The 16,768-nt window shown below is 43.3% G+C and overlaps 1 protein-coding gene across 3 annotated transcripts in view; it reads right to left on the minus strand.

Moving 5' to 3' along the window:
* Positions 1-6,868: 6,868 nt before the first annotated feature.
* LOC143166290 (PWWP domain-containing protein 2A-like) overlaps positions 6,869-16,768 on the minus strand; it is a 31,878-nt gene continuing 21,978 nt past the window's right edge. For 2 of the 3 annotated variants that reach the window (XM_076350496.1, XM_076350495.1), the window contains exon 3: positions 6,869-9,534. In XM_076350496.1, the coding sequence (XP_076206611.1) occupies positions 9,521-9,534 (14 nt within the window). In that variant the 3' untranslated portion in view covers positions 6,869-9,520. Of the gene's footprint in view, positions 9,535-12,686; positions 12,806-16,768 lie in introns of all 3 variants that reach the window. The other variant, XR_012996383.1, reaches the window with a different exon arrangement.

Consider the following 16,768-nt stretch of genomic DNA (forward strand, 5'->3'; position numbering starts at 1 on the left):
GGATACCCAAGAGAGCCATCTTCACCCTCCACTTCTCTGCTGCCACTCAAGCCAGCTCCACCTCCTGAGTCAGACCTGGACACAGAGACAGTTCAGAGTGGGTGTTTGAGTTAGCACAAAACCTAAATTACTAAAAATCCAGCAGGTGAGCTGCCTCAGCAGGGCTTGCACGCTGGACTCAGCCCAGTCAAGATGACCTTCCCCACCATGGAGCTCTCCATGCCATAAACCCAAGATGTGCAGTGAAGTACAGCCATTTCCAGCGTCTGTCTTCATTTATTCAAGGGATCAGAAGAATCGCTGAGGTTTTATGAATAACTTTACAGGGTCCCTGTAGTGTCCCATACTCGGTAATTCAATCTGTTCTCCTTCCTGTGGTTATTCCCAGCAGCAGACCCTTGCTGGGTGTCTGTAACCCACCCAGTCTTGCACCACCGTGCTCGGTGGTGGCTGACCCACAGGGCTTCCAAAACTGACACTTCACAAAGCTCTAAGGTGCATATGTGGGTTCCTGAGAAAGCAAACACTCACTTATCCCCAGGGAAAGCCTTGTCTTACTGTCTCCTCAGCAAAGTGCAGCTATCCGCCCAGCTACAGAGAAGGACTCCACAAACCTTGTTAAAATCCCATTTGCTTTTATTTGACGTCACTTTGCTGCAGCGGGAGGTGGGATGCCCCGAGAAGGTCTCTCCCCCAAACACTCGCCCTGCCATATCTTGCCACGCACCCTCATGAGAAAACCCAATGCAGCATCACGACCAAGTCGACAGAGGAACAAAACCAGGGTTGTTTCCGTTACCGCGCAGTGGACGCCCTTTTGCTTTTGGCTCTTTCTGCCCCTGGCAGCGTGCAAAGCCCCATCCCCCCTTTCTACCCCCACCTTGCTCCTTCCCGCCTGCTCTTGCCTTTTGGCTCCTCAATGAGGAGATGCGCCAGATCTGTCCCTTTCCGCCGCATACGTGGCACAGCCACGCTGCTGACCACCTCTGCGTGCTCTCGCCTCCCCTCAACCCCCAGCATAAACCACAAACTCAGGTAGGCTCCCTCACCTGCGGCTGCCGACCCGCAAGGGCCGTGCTGGCTGTGCACCCTGCTGCTCCGCTGCCACCACTGAGCATCCCGGGCAGCAGGTCCGAGCTCGCCTCTCGCTTCTCCTCCCCCTTCTCCCAGGTCTCCTCTAGGACCAGCGCCTCTGCTAGCAAATTAACCTGGCTCCGTTGAGCAATGAAATACCACTGTAGTCCACTTGTGACTGTCAGACCACAGCCGCTGCCCTCAGTGGCAAAGCAGCAGGCAGCTCGGCTGCACCCTGTCTGAGGCAGGCACAGCTGCCTGCCCTTAACTGGGATTACCAGAGTGCCCAGCTCTGAGGCAGGTGCTATAAAACACAGGACAGCCCAACCCATTGCAAATCAGGAGTAACCAGCAAAGTCCATCAATTTCCCCTAGGAAAAGAATAAAACCAGGTCTACGAGATGAGCTCGGCTTGCAGAGCACCCTCAAGGGGCATAAAACATCGGTGCCCTGACCCGCATGGGCTCTGCCAAACCCCCAGGAGCGCGGTGCTTCTGGGAAAGGCTGCTTGGGCGAAAGCAGGTTTTTCCAGCTAATTCTGGATTCTGACTGCGAGAGTCCCAAGGCCTGGCCTTCGCAGGAGCTGAACACCTGTAGTTCCGTCAACCTCACCAAAGATTTGGGGGATTTAGCATCTCTTAAAAGAAAAAAAAAAAAAAAAGCAGCTCTCCATTCACATCATAAGATCTGTCTCCCAAAACACCAGCCCTAAGCGAGGCAGCAGGAGGCAATACTCGGAAAAGAGGCCGTGGGACTGACATATGCCATGCCCATGACTGTAAGCACAGTGTTTAATAGCACAGTGCTATTAAGCAGGGATCTGGAATCTCTCTCAACTCATCGCATTGGGATATTTAGGATTTGATAAAGCACCAAGCTTTGAAGCCGAATCCTTCCTTCCCCAATTAGCACATTTCAGCACAAAACTTCCTTGAGATCTACTTACCTCTGATTAGCACAGGCACAGCCAGAGAGAAAGGAGAAGCTGCTGGTCACCAGTTCCTAGGCTTTAATTAGCTGTGTTATTCCCAAGGGATTATTGCAACAGCCAAGCTCTGTTGCCGGCTGCTGCAGCCAAGAAGCAATTATATCAAAGTGCCACCTCTTTTTAACAGTAGGTAAAGATGTTTAGGGGCACATCTAATGTGCAGCATTAATACGTTGCTCATTCACAAGCTTTCCCCGTTTGGAAGAATCCCAGCATTTTCTTGTTCAGCAGCTTAGCTTAATTTTTTTTAAATGTGCAGCCTCCTGCTCGAAAGGATGTAATTGCTGGGGAGTATCTTTTATCGGCAGAGGCTCTGGTCAGCCCGTTTGTCTGCCGAGGCACAGTAAATTGTCAGGCTCTCGGCTGCTGTGGCATTAAGCCAGAGTCATTACAGCCTACCCTGACAAAGCAAAGTCCTTTATAGATTAAAGATCCTAAAACAACTGAAAACTATTAACCACATTTTTCTGATTCTGCATGTTCAGTGTTAATCCCCCCAGTTGGAAACTTCACCATCTGCAGCTACGACTCCAGCCTGGAGTCCCCGTACCAGCCGGTTTCTCATCCACCGGTTCCCGAGAAGGTGGTGTACAAAGCCAGTATTCCTTAAGCGGACGCAGCAGATGATACAGGTTTGCCTTTCCTAGCCTGGCTGAGACCGATAGTCTGGTCCTGGCTCCAGTACTGCCTGCACCGCATCCGTCAGCACCCTGCAGTGACTGGGCGGGCGCTGGTCTCTGGGTGCAAAAGTGTGGGTCCCCCCGCGGCTGCTGACCAAGAACCTGACCCTCCACCAGCCACAGTAAATAAGACTTCAAGTGCTCAGGCATTAGTCGTGCCCGTTCATCTGGGATAAACATGCATTGTCGGCCGGGTTTTTTCTTTTCAGTTTCTAACTCTGGCATGTGAAATGAAGCCTGTCCCCGGTACAGCCCCGAGCGCGGCGGCGCGGGAGGTGCTCCTGAGCAACACCCTCCCCGCAGACTGACGCATCGGTGAAGTGGGATGTCAGGAAGAGCGGGGGAAATGGTATTATCTAGACTAGATGGTAGCTTTGTGCCTGGCTGCTGGAATAGCTTCCTAAATGTATTCCTGGAGTGGTGCTGGCGAGTGCCAAGCGATAAAACGGGCCCCTGGAGAGGCAGCGGGGCTGTGGGCTCTGCTTGCCTAATTGCATTTGAGCACAGCTTCTGACAAGTGCATCTTTCTTTATCTCGGTGAAGACTGACACATTTCCATTAGCTCGTTTGGCTGCGGCCTCCATTGTGGGGCACTTTTCTACCTGAGGAAGCAAGAATTGTAGTGTTTGGAAACTTTGGGAAGGGAGGAGGCTGGAAGCTGATGGATTTACTGCCTACGGCTACGGCCCCCGACCTGCCCTTGAAGCGACAGTTCTCTCTGTGCCCCAATGTACTTGTGTGTCCCTGCTCCAAGCTCAAATACAGCTGAGGCCGTGGTACTTGCAGCCAGCATCAAGTTTACTAAGCCAAGATGTGGCCGATGGCTTCTGATATGATTTTGCAATATTAATGAAAAGGTGTATGACGTACGGCTACCCCAGCCCCTTCTCACAGCTCATTCGCAATGTTGTCTTTCTAAAGGCAAACAGAGCAAACTGAGTGAATCATGAGAGGATTACGCGTATCTATCTGTGCAGTATTAGTATTTCTGGGATCTTATATTTAGCATAGTCCAGTATTCATCCTTTTACACTCTGGAGCCCCCAGCCCCTTCCTCTGATGGCTCAGAGTGCTTCAATGTTTGAATGAGCCCTCCAGCAGGCACAGCCTCAGTTTAATATTTAATGACCAAGACAACCACATTTGGTAATTCCAGTCCCTAAGCTCTTAAGATGCAGAGCTCTTAGCTGAAAATCTGGATTTCAAAATTAGAACTACCCCTCCTGGGCTTTGAAAATTTACCCCAAATTCAGAACACCCCAAAAACTTCCGCAAGGGTGTCCAGCCTGCCCAGCGCAGAGCGCCCACGGCTTGTGCTCCAATCCCAGCAGGGGAGTAAAAACAAAGACCACAGAAACACTCAAGGGAAAAGCAGAAGAATCATAAAAACAGGCTACAGAATGCGAATAAAAACCAGCTGCCAGCACTGTACGAACCAGCAAACAACGTGATCCTTTTCCTACTGCCACCCAGCACACACTGAAGCTTGCCGCGCACTGCCTTTGGAAAGCCCTGACTCCACTCGCCCTCCCTGCACGAAGAGGGAAAACAACAATCCACCTACGAAGACTTGAGCAAGGACAAGTGAGCAAGAGAAAAAAAATGACGACAGCGAGCGGCAGTTGATATCAAGGCCATATGCACATTGGCTTGTTTCTGCCCCGGCAGTTGCTTAGAGGCCTGCTGGTACTGCTGCGTCGTGCTGCTGCCAGTCTCTTTGCGCGCTCGTTAGCATTTGGCAATTTGAGCATTGCTTTACCTTTGATTCAGCAGAGGGATGAGCTGCTTTTCAAAACGGCTCAGGTTCTCTGCTGCACTGTGGGTGCTCCTGGCAATGCACAACCACACCTCACGTGTCAGAGAATCGTTCCAGCCTGGTGGCATCCCCAACTTCCCAGAAAGCGCAAAAACATGAAAAGGACTTCACCATGCAAATCTCAGCAGCCCCTTACACTCTTAGCAGCCTTGGAGGATGCTGTCGGTTGGGGAGATTAGCCCAGGGAGCACAAAGGTAATGCGAGAGTATCCCTTGCGTGATTTCCTCAGCCGCAGATGAGGCTTCAGGCGGGCGACTGCTTGCATCCTCCCACTGCGCTCCTCACCACATAATGCTTAAAAATAACGAGTACGTGACAGTGCCTAAATTTACTACATCATCTCTCTGTCTCTGATCTACCCGATTTCCTTAAGAAATCTGCTCATTGGTCTCACCCTAAAAGAAATCTTATTCCTCTGTACCGATCCCTCACATTCTAGCTGGCAAGCTATCACAAAACCTTCCTGCGCCAGGAGCTGCACTGAGCAGCTGCTCCGTGCACTTTTGCCCTCATTAAGTATCACCCTTTTGATGCTTCAGGGCAGCAGTAAACACTATTGCTGAGCGGCATTGTGTAGGACTGGCTTCATCGCTGAAGGTTGGGTTACTTTTATACTTTTGTCACCGAACTACTGGAGTGAAGATTAATCAATGGAGTAATTGCAGAACTCTGAAATCTGCCTGGCTAACCTCTCTTGTGGGCTTCACAGTCACGCAGCAAATCCAGCAGACTCCCACAGCGAGACGCTACCAACACAATGTCACAAAGGAAAAGCCATTAGTGAGCAATTACATTTCAGCAGGATTTCCCCTCTCCACCACAGCCTAATGAGGATAACCAATTCAAGAGGAACTGCTGCAAGAATGAATGAATAATGAGAGAAAGAGGATGGGAGTTCCTGTAATCGGGACAGAATAAGAAACAACCCCACGAAGGAAAAGAAAAACACATATGCTGGAGCTCTGCTCCAAGCAACAGACAGATGTGGACGTGCGCTCGCAGTTACAGGAGGCACCAACTGGTTTCAAAAGCATCATAGAAGCCCAGGGCCAAGACAACAGTCGCTACAGACAGCGTACACGCACGTGATCACTTCACTCCAGAAGCTAATTCAATTTTTGGGAAAGACTTCTGGCTACCGACAACAGGTCACTGCAACAAAACACCTTACTTCTTACAAAAGGGTTAGCACCTCTGTATCACCCACTAGTTCCTGGCATACCGTGCGCCATGAAAAAATTAATGCTCCCTTGAGATAAGAACTTCCTAGAAATCAAATTTATCTGAGCAGCTTATTTTTTGTTTAACCTAGGAGCTCAACTAAAATTAGGATATCTTTTCTTTACAGTAATAAAAATGCAAGTTGAAAAAATCTATATAAATGCTACCTTCTATTCAATGGGAGAGTGCAACTCTACAGATTCTGCCATTTGAAGAAACATTTGCCGACGTGGCCCTCCTTTGACCGCAGTGCCGGCGATGGAGAGCTCCGGTACAGGAGTTAGCTGTTAGGGCACAACTTGCTCCCCCTCCTACAGGGCACCATGGCAAGATAAAACAACTCAGTGCAAGGCATTTCTTCCCTAAATGGAGAAATACCCAATTACACTTACCTGCAACGGACAGACTTGCCTGAAACTGTTAGTATTGCAGTAAAAACCAGCCAAAGAAAAGATCAGCAGGCAGCACGCAGGCATTCAAAGGCCCAGCAATTTTTCTGCGTTTCAGCTGCTCTGTGCCTTGCTGCTGCTGCGACAGCATGGACCTCGGCTGCGCGCAGTGACATTTGCTCTGCCCAGCAGAGCTGGGGGAGCCCTGAGCTCACCCCCAGCTCCGCAGCTCGCTCGGCACTCACCGACTGCGCTGGAGTCACGTCTGCAAGGTTCAGCAACCTCTTCCCATGACATCCACCTTCCTCCTTTTAACTGGGACTTAGCGCGTCTCAGTCACAGCCATGGAACAGAGCCATCAGGGCTTCTTTGTACCTGTCTCTACAACGTACACGTAATCTTTTCTTGCTAGTTACACAAGAAACAGAAAAGTTTTTTCCCATTGCTTGCGGGAAGCATCCGGCTGGTTGAGCATGACTTGGTATCTTTTAGCCACTGTGGTGAAAGGTAAGGATGGATAGAGACTTGGCCAGGTGACAGACTTCCAGCAGTGGACTAGTAACCTCAGTTTAATCTTTTGTTTAATTCAGAAAAAAAAAAACCAAACATAAATCAAAGGCTTTTGGGTCAAGGACTGATAAAACAAGGAAGTTATGACATCAAAACATTATTCAACATTATTTCCCTTTAAAAGAGCACTGAAAAAAATCAAGGCTTTATTTGAATAAATGTTACACAACATTCTTTATCATTTACTTCTCAGCAAGCCTTAAAGGGTGAATCATATTTTCCTCATTCAAGTCTACAAAATGAAAGAGGCATAGAGACCATTCAATATACAGACAAGAAGGTAGCACGGAGCAAAGCTTAAATATTAAGCAACTAAAGCAAAAAAGTGAAAAGCAATACATTACTGTAATTCTCTATCATTAGAATATCCCTGACAATTTCATTTCAAAATGAAAATCTGGTTTCAAACAAAATGGCTGCAATACTTTCTGTGAAAACAAACGCAAATACAGTTAGCTACCTTGTCTATTTTTATGCTATTTGCTTATATACCCATATTCTCCAATGCAGAGACCTGCATCTCTCTTAAGTGTATTTTTTATATTTCAGCTGCTGTGCACAAGTGCTCACAAAGGTGAGGAAATAAGAGCACTGGTTAAGAGTCAGATGTCACACAGGCAGGCACTACTGGCTTTTACTTACAACATCAATCAGTTTTCAATCCAATGTGCAATAACCCTGCTATTACAGTCCTGGGCCTTCTTCCTGAGCAGAAACTGTTTTGTACCATGTTGTTTGGTGGCTTCTTTTTTGTTTGGGTTTTTTTTCGCGTGTGTGGATAAAAATGTAATTTATTAGGCCAAGACCCTCATTCATTGTCAATACAATCGGGGTTTGGTCTCCGGAGGTGAAAGGCTAGCATATACACAACATCAAATCGCTTCCCCTTTCCTCAAATGGGCTGTCTTGATTTTTCTAATTTGTAGTCAAATCTCAGGCCACGAACAGGACCAGATTGCTGATCCTCTTCAACTGGTGAAAAGGAAAAGCACTGTGGAAGAAACATTAATCTCAAATTTAAAAAAAATTGTAGTTTATTATGAAAAATGGTACAATTTGAACCTACTGTAAAGCATTATACAGCTATTTTTTAAGAAGTAGGCAGTAAGTATTCAATTTCTGGCTTTATACTCAGAGTTTACCTCTGAAAAATAGAAACTGAACCAACACGAAGCATGAACCGCCTCAGCACGTGTGTACTGCTGATACGCCTATCCTGGATTTGGATGCCTGTCCCAGCCTCTCACTTCCCCCCCCTCCGATTGTTTAACAAGTATAAACCTGGTGCCAATATCAAAGCCAAACGATAGAGTTGTCCTAACTTCAAATTCTACGTGATCAATTCAGGCTCCATACGCGAAGGCTGTGAAACTGCCTTCGAGCCGATACAGATGCCTCTCAGAAAGGTACCTGTTTTTAAATGATCTAGACAAAGACACTCTATTTTCTCCAATCGATTCAGGATATTAGTAAGGAGGAAAAGAGTTTACTACAAGTCTTTTCACTTCTATAGAAACAAAAATTTGACTTTTAATAGATTATGTGCACATTTTCATTTCTTCAAAACAAATATTTATTTTCCCAGGTTATATAATAAATCCCCTGCTAAGAACTTTGTAAGAAATGATACTGCTGAGAAAGTGTGCACACAATGTCAAATAATTAGTGACAAATAAATTAATATTTAATAACTCAATATTTCAGCAGCGTGTCCAGCATTCACAAGTTCCACCGAAATAAGTCTTACCGAACACCTTCGGGGGAGGGGAATAAAATGGATAAAACCCACCGGGTTTCTCTTTTTGATTTACAGCTATTCAAAGAAGTCAATGCGACTCAGATCAACAACCATCAGAAACACTAATAAAACCTTTGCTCTACTAGTTACCTATCTGAAAGATATTTATGTCAAAAGGAAAAATTAACCCATGATTTGAAATAGAAATGCCATTCCATTTAATCACTCTCCGTTCATGATTCCCATCTTGTTATAGTATTATAAGCAAAACGCTGCTCTCTGCGTTGTAGCCCTTCTTAACGTTATTCCACAATCCTCAATTCCCTAAGTGTTACAATAGCATAAATAAAATGCAACCATATTCACACAGAAGGAGCTTTCCCATAATACAGGGAGACATGGAGTTTGCGGTCACTGTCCTTTCCATCATCCCTATGGGAAATATTGGTCTCATATAGCAGGACTGTTCATATTTTACAATACAATTGGTTTTGGACATGCTTTTGATCACAGATCACAGCTCTGCTAACACCTGCACTAAATACTAACTAAGCCTCATAGAATGGAAAATCGCAATGCTAAAGTTAAGAATTAAAATAAAAGTTCAAAAGTTACAGTCAACTTCCCAGGCAATTGGCTCCATCACTGGCACCTATCAAAACATACAAACGTGACTGTCACATTACGAAAAACCCCAGTTATTTGCAGTGATTCTTCATACTAATAATTCAAGTGGTTCCTTGCATGTAAGTGTCATATAGTCTTTAATAATTTCATGCGTCATTTATTGCAAAAAAGTTTTATAAAATATTTCCTAACATCTTTTTAAATTTTAAAGAAAATGTACATTAGGTACAGATGCCCTAACAGGGTGCGAGGGGGAGCTTTAACATATTTACCCCCTTTCCCCTCCAAAAAACGTTTACTACTTGGTGAAGATATCAGAGGAAAAATAGGACAATTCAGTCTCAGATTTCTTTCAGTCCTGATGAGCTGGTGCTCTTCGTGGCAGTGTAGTGAGGTTCCATAAAAACAGCAGTTGACTAGTGTCTCTGAGCTGAAAAGGGGAGAGAAAGGGAAAATGGTTAAATGTCTTCCAGTAGATATTGCAAAAGTAGGTAAGCAAAATCTGAGGTGGCCAGAAAAGTTACCAGTTCACCTGCTTTGTGCGTTGTGTGCAGAAGACAAAAAAAATTATTTACGTTATCACAAGACATACACAAGTGAACAAACTCCTCAGTTGACTGGAGTTTTAAGAGAAGCTACCGTAGCAATCTATGCTATATCTCACCCCGTTTCAGCATCCAGAGAGAATTTCAATTTTTAAAGACGTTTAAAGATAGCTAACGAAGGAGGGACATTGATACACAAAGTCTATACGATGATGGGTAGTTCACAATACAAAGCTAAATCTGACACTCTAATGCCATTCCAAATGCAAGACCTAAGCGTGCACGGGAGCACTGCAGTATGAAGCTGCTAATGGTGTTTCTTTTCCGTTAGTGCTTATGTTTTCCCATTTGCTCCACAGAACTGGAATAAAATGATGATAAAGCAGATAGAAGCGGTCCAAGTAATAACTGCTGCATGAGACCACCACCAGTCAGTAACCATTTAGGGTAGTGCAGCATCAGTGCAGCCTGCACTGACCTGCCTCTTGCAGAGCGTGGAGAAAACATTGCTCTAGAATAACCTAAGTTGGAGGAGACCTCTGGAGATCATCTGCTCCAACCCCTTTGCTCAAAAAACACACAGGAGAACAAAAAAGGTTCCAACAGGACCAGGCCAGTCTTGTTGATTCCTTTTACCATTCCGTTGAGCTTTTGACTGCTAGGATTATTTGAGAGGTATATACACATTTTCCAGTACTGACAACAGCATTGTGAATAACACAACTGAATTTAAAAAGAGAGACTCATAGCATGGGCAGGAAAATTCTAAAGTTCTTTCTGAACAGACAACTCTTCTGAATAGTATCGAAAAGAAATATAAAAAAAATGAGAAGTAGGAGAGAGGAATTTGTGAAAACGGTCCTGCCACAAGAGGAGGCAGGGAAGACAAAGGGGATAACTATGGAGTTTCTCAATTGCCCGGTTGCTCACTGTGCCACAAAAGGACAACATAAAACACAGAAAAATAATTCTTTTTATATCCTATACAATGCAGTAGAATTAAAATAGGAATGAAATTTTGGGAAAGTTGAAACAGAAGCAATGAGGACTAATTATGAAATTTAACAGATCCAGGCAAAGACGCACTGAGCTGCTATATGCTGACAGTAGACTAGCAGGCATTCATTCCAATACCCAATAGGTCCTCATTGGGGTATGATACTCAGGATTGATATATAATTAAACCTATTTTAGCTACGGTCCACTCCAAGATGCACGAGATAAACCTGCAGAGCCTCTACAAAGAGAAGGATGCTAGACAAAGTTCCGCTGTATTCAATAGTACTTACTGTTGGTGCAGGTAACTAAACACCACAGTATTCCAGGCTGCAAAACAACCAATATTGGGTATTAAAGCATACGACCAATAAGAAATTCTCCAAAATAAGATTAATACTACATTAGCATCATGTATCCATGAAGTCTTGCAAAAAGAAGCTTTTATAGTATGTCAGAGAACCAGACTCTACTCAGAAATATCAAAAAGCCCGTAAAAAGTTGGATGACAGTTCAGCCAGTGTGTCCAAACACCCGCACTTCCAAATCCAAGCCTCAGCGACACTATTACTAGCCAGCAAACTTCTGTGATCTACAAAGGAATAAACGAGACAAGAATGCGGTTCAGTTATATGAGCATGCATACAACTACGACTAGGTGTAAGGAAACGACCAGTTCACTTTAACCCGGGTGTTCCCTCATCCTGATGGCAGGCAGTTTTACTTTTCACACCCCGTCTACCAACTTAGCAACCCATGCAGTTGCAGCGATTTTCAGAATCAATACTTGGCAAAGGCTGTTTGTTACAAACCTGGCACTCGTGTTCCTGCCCAAGTCAGTTCCTACAGCTTCCTTTTGCTCTTCGATTCTTACCGTTGAGAGATTCCAGAACGCCCTTAGCGAACACCAGGAGCTTCGCTTCTCCCACTGACGTTTACATGCCATCCCTAGTGACTCCAGAAACATTACTAGTCTTATTCTCTATTATAGTCCAGTCTTCTGTTTTACCAGCAGCAAATCTCAGTTTATAAAAACTGAAACCAATGCATATCGAATATCTAATCCCAGACCTAATGCAACGATATAGTACTGGATCAAACTTTTTAATGTTAATAAAGTAAGAATCATGACTTCTTCATGTAAATCTAGCTCCCTTTACAGCAACTGTATGTTCTCCTCACTGCCCTATTTCCTGTCCATGGCAAAAAAAGGTACAAGAGACATGCATACATCCCTGACAGATCTAAGTAGTAAATACATATTTGGGCTAGAGTTCCCAATAATGTTCAGTATCTGCTTGGCTTTAAACACGTGCTTTAAATTTCCTGACAGACTTAGGCACGCACCAGAAGTTAAGCATGCCCGTTAAGCGTTACTCCCCCAGATCAGGGCTTTGAAAAGGGGGGGGGGGGGGGGAAGAACCAAGAAAACAAACTTCATTTTCCTAGAAGAGTGGCTCCCTAACTCTGGTCCGTATGTCATCTGCGAGTTTCTCACTGAGATCTTCCTGCTCACGTTTTCAATTCTTTTCCTTGTTTTAGGTACTGAACTTCTTTAAAAAGACTAAAATGTTACTAAATTCTTTCCTGATTTTACTTTTACACATCAGCAAAGGCAGGAAGCCGTGCCCACAATCGCAAGCAGCAGATGAACTGCCCACAAGGCAGATCCTACTAAGGCGTGATCCACGTAGCAAAAATGTTCGAGGATTGCTGGTTTAGGAGACGAAAATCTTTATTTTTATTTTTAGGGTTTTTTTTACCTTTACATTATACCTGTCAAGTTATTTAATCTGATCATGTAACGCAAACTTCAAGAAGCAAGCCTAAAGAGAAACTTAGCGTGGATCTTTCCAATAAAATATGTATCAATCCTGACATCAGGTTAGCTCAGGGACAACAGCTGTATCTGAAGTGTTCAAACAGAAGAGGGAAATAAAATAACAGATTGCTCATTACCTCTGTCCTAACCTGCTTTGCATATGATTAGTTGATAGCATAGTGCACCCTTCACTTAAGGCAGGGCTTAAACCAGACAGACCTGCCAATTTCACTGATAACTTCAGTGCCCCCAGTCTGAATCCACAGTGGTCTGTCAGACACTGTAAGGGAGCAGCAGGACTCGTCAGTCTGATGTAAAATGCTGCCATTTGTTGAGACCTATGGTAGAAAAAATCCAGTTAACAGGAGTAAAGAATTGACGATGGTTTAAAAAAGAAAACAATTAACCTCCTTGCCTGCCTGAATTCTTACTGGGTGTACTACTTTTGCTTTTCAGAAAACAGCATACCATGAAAAGATGCTAAAAACTCACAGAAAAATCAGATACCAACTTTTCTGAGCTTGCGCTGGACTCTACCAGCAGAGTTAAAGGGAAATTACACATCATTTAGCAAACAAACTAGCAGACAGCAAACCAAAGTACCTACCTATACAAACACCTATGCAAACACTTACTGCCCACTGAAGAACTTGGTGCTCAAAGCCAGGGTGATACTATGAAATTTTGCTGGACAAAGTAACTACCTAGAATAAGTAGAAACTGAAGCAATGGATTATAATTCATGGTTACCATGACCTTCCTGTATTTTAGAGTAAAAAAAGCAAACTTAGGGCACTATCTATTCAATATTGATAGCATTTTACAGCCATTGTGCAATGCAGCCTGTGATAAACCAGATTTTTTTGTATACTGAAAAACGCAAACAAGTGTGACAGCGAGGCAGACGACTTGCCATTGCAGCAATACAACTGGTAGCTAAATCCAGTTAATCATTATTTTCTTCCACGTCTTAGATTTGTCTTGCTTTCTAAGATGTGAAAACCACCAGCTCTTCCTCCCCTTTTTAGGACATGACTCAGAGGAGACACCAGTTTTCCCCTCCAGGTAAAAACCATAAAGATGAGATTGTGCCTTCTTTTGGCTTTGCACCTTCACAAAAAACGTGCATGTACACTGCGTTTGTTATGGTCAAACTACCAAGAATTTCTTTATTATAGTAATTAAATTTGCTTAAAAGAGAAGCAGATGACTCACAGTTGCAGAGTATATTGGAGTTTCTCTGTATTTTGCCTCTCATTCTTTATTACAAGTATTATAAAAACTTTTCCCATTTGGTCGCTCACACAGTCTTCAAACTGAAATTCAAAGCCTTCTTGCCAGTAGCATTATAATCTTTGTTGAAGTGATTATAGGATGGAAGAAAACTGAGACAACAGAAGGTGAAAGAGCAAATGGACCACTCACTCTCATGGATGTTACGATTTGGAGGCAAAAATACAGGGTAAAAAGTAGATTAAAAAAAATACATGTTTATTAATTTCAAGAGTGTTTCTAACTATTGCAGAATCTCACTATTCCAATACATACTAACCATACACTTGTTACCTGTGTGTTTAGAAAAATTAATGAATATGAAATATTTTCTGTGGGAACCTCTGTATTGTCACAGTGAAGTTGACTTCAGAGTGCTGCAAGTGGATTTAGTCCAGACTGGTGAGGAATAACCTTGGGCTGGATTGCTATAAGGTATGAAAACCGATTAGGGGATGTCTGATCTGCCCAGTTAAAATACAATCGGTTTTACATTGTTTTATTTGGATCAATAGCAGTGTTTTGTATAGAAAAGGTTTAAGGCAGGAGTATACAAGATTAGGCTCCTCAGATATAGTGACTGAAAAATAAAGCCACACACGTGCCGTCACATATCTTATTCTCCTTTTATTGTGGAGGAACGTTTCTTACCCTGCGGATTTCCCTGGTGTGAACCATGCGGAGCAGGGACCGGCGACCCAGAGAACAAAAGGTACAAAGAGCGGAGTTGCCACAAAGGATGAAGTCTCCCTGGGTCCTCACAGACAGCGCTTCTACACTTGCAAGCCGCCTGCGACGGCTCAATATCCATGTCATTAAACTCCCCGACCCTCGTGAAGCAAGTTGTCTGTTTTATCAGTCATTCAGTGAGTTCATTCACTTCATCATGTAATCCACGCTTTTAGGTCAGTGATAGCAAAGCCTAGGTCTGAGGGTACGGCTCTCCAGTGATGTACAGTATGCTCACAGCAGCCTGGACTCTGTTTTGAAGCAGTTTCATCCAACCGCTGGAGACTATGGAGTCATCATAAAAATTACCACCAGTAATATACATAAGCATGTGTGTTAGGACAAGCACTGACGTGGCTTATGGCCTTTCACCACTGATGTCGTGAACGTCTGCCCCACTCAACTGCATTTTACACAGCTGCTTTCCTGGGAGTCATCACTGTAATATGGATTCTGATTTTTTTGATGTGAAAATTTTCGTGATCCTGTGTACTCACTAATGCCCAAAGAGAAGCACTGCCTTTGAAAGTATTTGTTTTCCTCTCCAAAGGAAAAGCAGAACGACAACAGGCAGCCATCAAGAGGAAGAAAAGGCAGCCCAGAAGGACAAGGAAAGTAAAAATAGCAGCATCTCCCATCACATACTGTGAAGGAGAAGATACATAGCTCTTAAAGTAGAGCGCCCAAATTTAAAAACAGTCACAGTAACATATATGCAACTTCTTTAGGGGTCTAATACTTTGTCTATATGCCAAACTACGTAACAGAAGAAACAGCACATTATTTTACTGCTACAGATTCAAATTTTAACTACTTAGGAAGAGTTAAAATAGGCTTCTCTTCCAGATAATGAATTACAAAAAAGCAAGCAGAACTGTGGCATTCCTCTACAGCCCAAGACAATCTTCAACAACAGAGCCTCAACTACAAGGAAAACCAAGAGCAGTAACACATTCTTCAGTTTACATGCCTAATTCCCTGAAATATATAACACAGTATCAAGAATTTCTAAAACCTGGCCAAAACCAGCTTTTTCATATAAACTTATCGGAAGATATTAGGTTCCTAAATCCCTCAACACTTGAAAAATCTCAAGGAAAGATTTTTTTTTTCCCCTGAAAATAATTGAATATTGCTAATGTGATATTCCAACCAAAAAATATTCAATGCTCAAAACCTTCAGCTATGATTTTTAACACCAACTTGTAGAGAGAAAAAAAATCTGGCTTTTTGTTTTTTTGTTTTGTTTTGTTATTTTCCCTAGCAAAAATACAGGAAAACAGGTTTGCTTTTTTTCTTTTTTTGGGAGCAAAGGTAGAGGGGGGAGCTATTTTTAGTATCAAGCCTTCTCTCTCTTGTTTTTCTTGAAGGACTCAGGAATCAGGAGTGATTTGGGAGCTTTCACAAACACATTCCCAGCGTCTTTCATGACACCCAAGTTAAATGAGCATCATGAAACCAGTAAGAGTAACCTGATAATAATTTCCTTCTCCTACTGCTCAGACTTCAGCCACTTGTTATTACAACCCCTAGCAAACACATTTCTTGGTATTTTTACCAAAACAAAAAAAGTTTGTGTGTCAGAATCAAAATCTCTGCCTACTAAACAAACACAACTTTGTTGTCAGCCACCTTCCAGTTGAGGTTCCACACGTGTCACCAACAGGAGAGCAAAAATAACTAGACCATTCCTAGTACCAGCAAATGTAAGGACGTGTTCCTTACCACATTCATCTGCATTCCTGTATGAAGTACTAACTGATTTTAGGGCTGATTTTAGAGGTGACCTCTTAGAAAAGCTGCCACAATATGCCCCTTACTAAAATCAGTATCAAGATTACTTCAGTTTTAGATGACTAAAGAACTAGATTACATGAAACAGTCCACAATTATTTATGAAGTGCCATTCATACAGATACCTATGTGTCAACTGAAGCATTTAATCAGGTCATACAGAGCATCTTGAGCTTCTAATCCCAACTAAACTTCTTTGAAAAATCCAGTTTTTATGGATTTAGTTCCTTTTCACCAGAGATACTAATTACCAAAACTGGCACCATATGCTTTAAAACTCTGAACCACTGCAGACGTACAATTAAACACTAGTGTTTCCTAAAGCCAAAGAAAAATCCTAAATGTTACTAAATAAAAGATGATGCAAAATTAGCATTTAAGTAAATATTTGCTTGGAATTGTACCTGCTTACTTTGCTGACAAAGCAAGTACCCTCTTCCCCTTTATGCACCTGTTAAAAACAGGCAAGGACAATTCTGTCACCAGAATTATGCTGCGTTTCTGTT

The sequence above is a fragment of the Aptenodytes patagonicus genome, chromosome 12 (assembly GCF_965638725.1).
Source record: "Aptenodytes patagonicus chromosome 12, bAptPat1.pri.cur, whole genome shotgun sequence".
In the NCBI taxonomy this organism is placed as follows: Eukaryota; Metazoa; Chordata; class Aves; order Sphenisciformes; family Spheniscidae; genus Aptenodytes; species Aptenodytes patagonicus.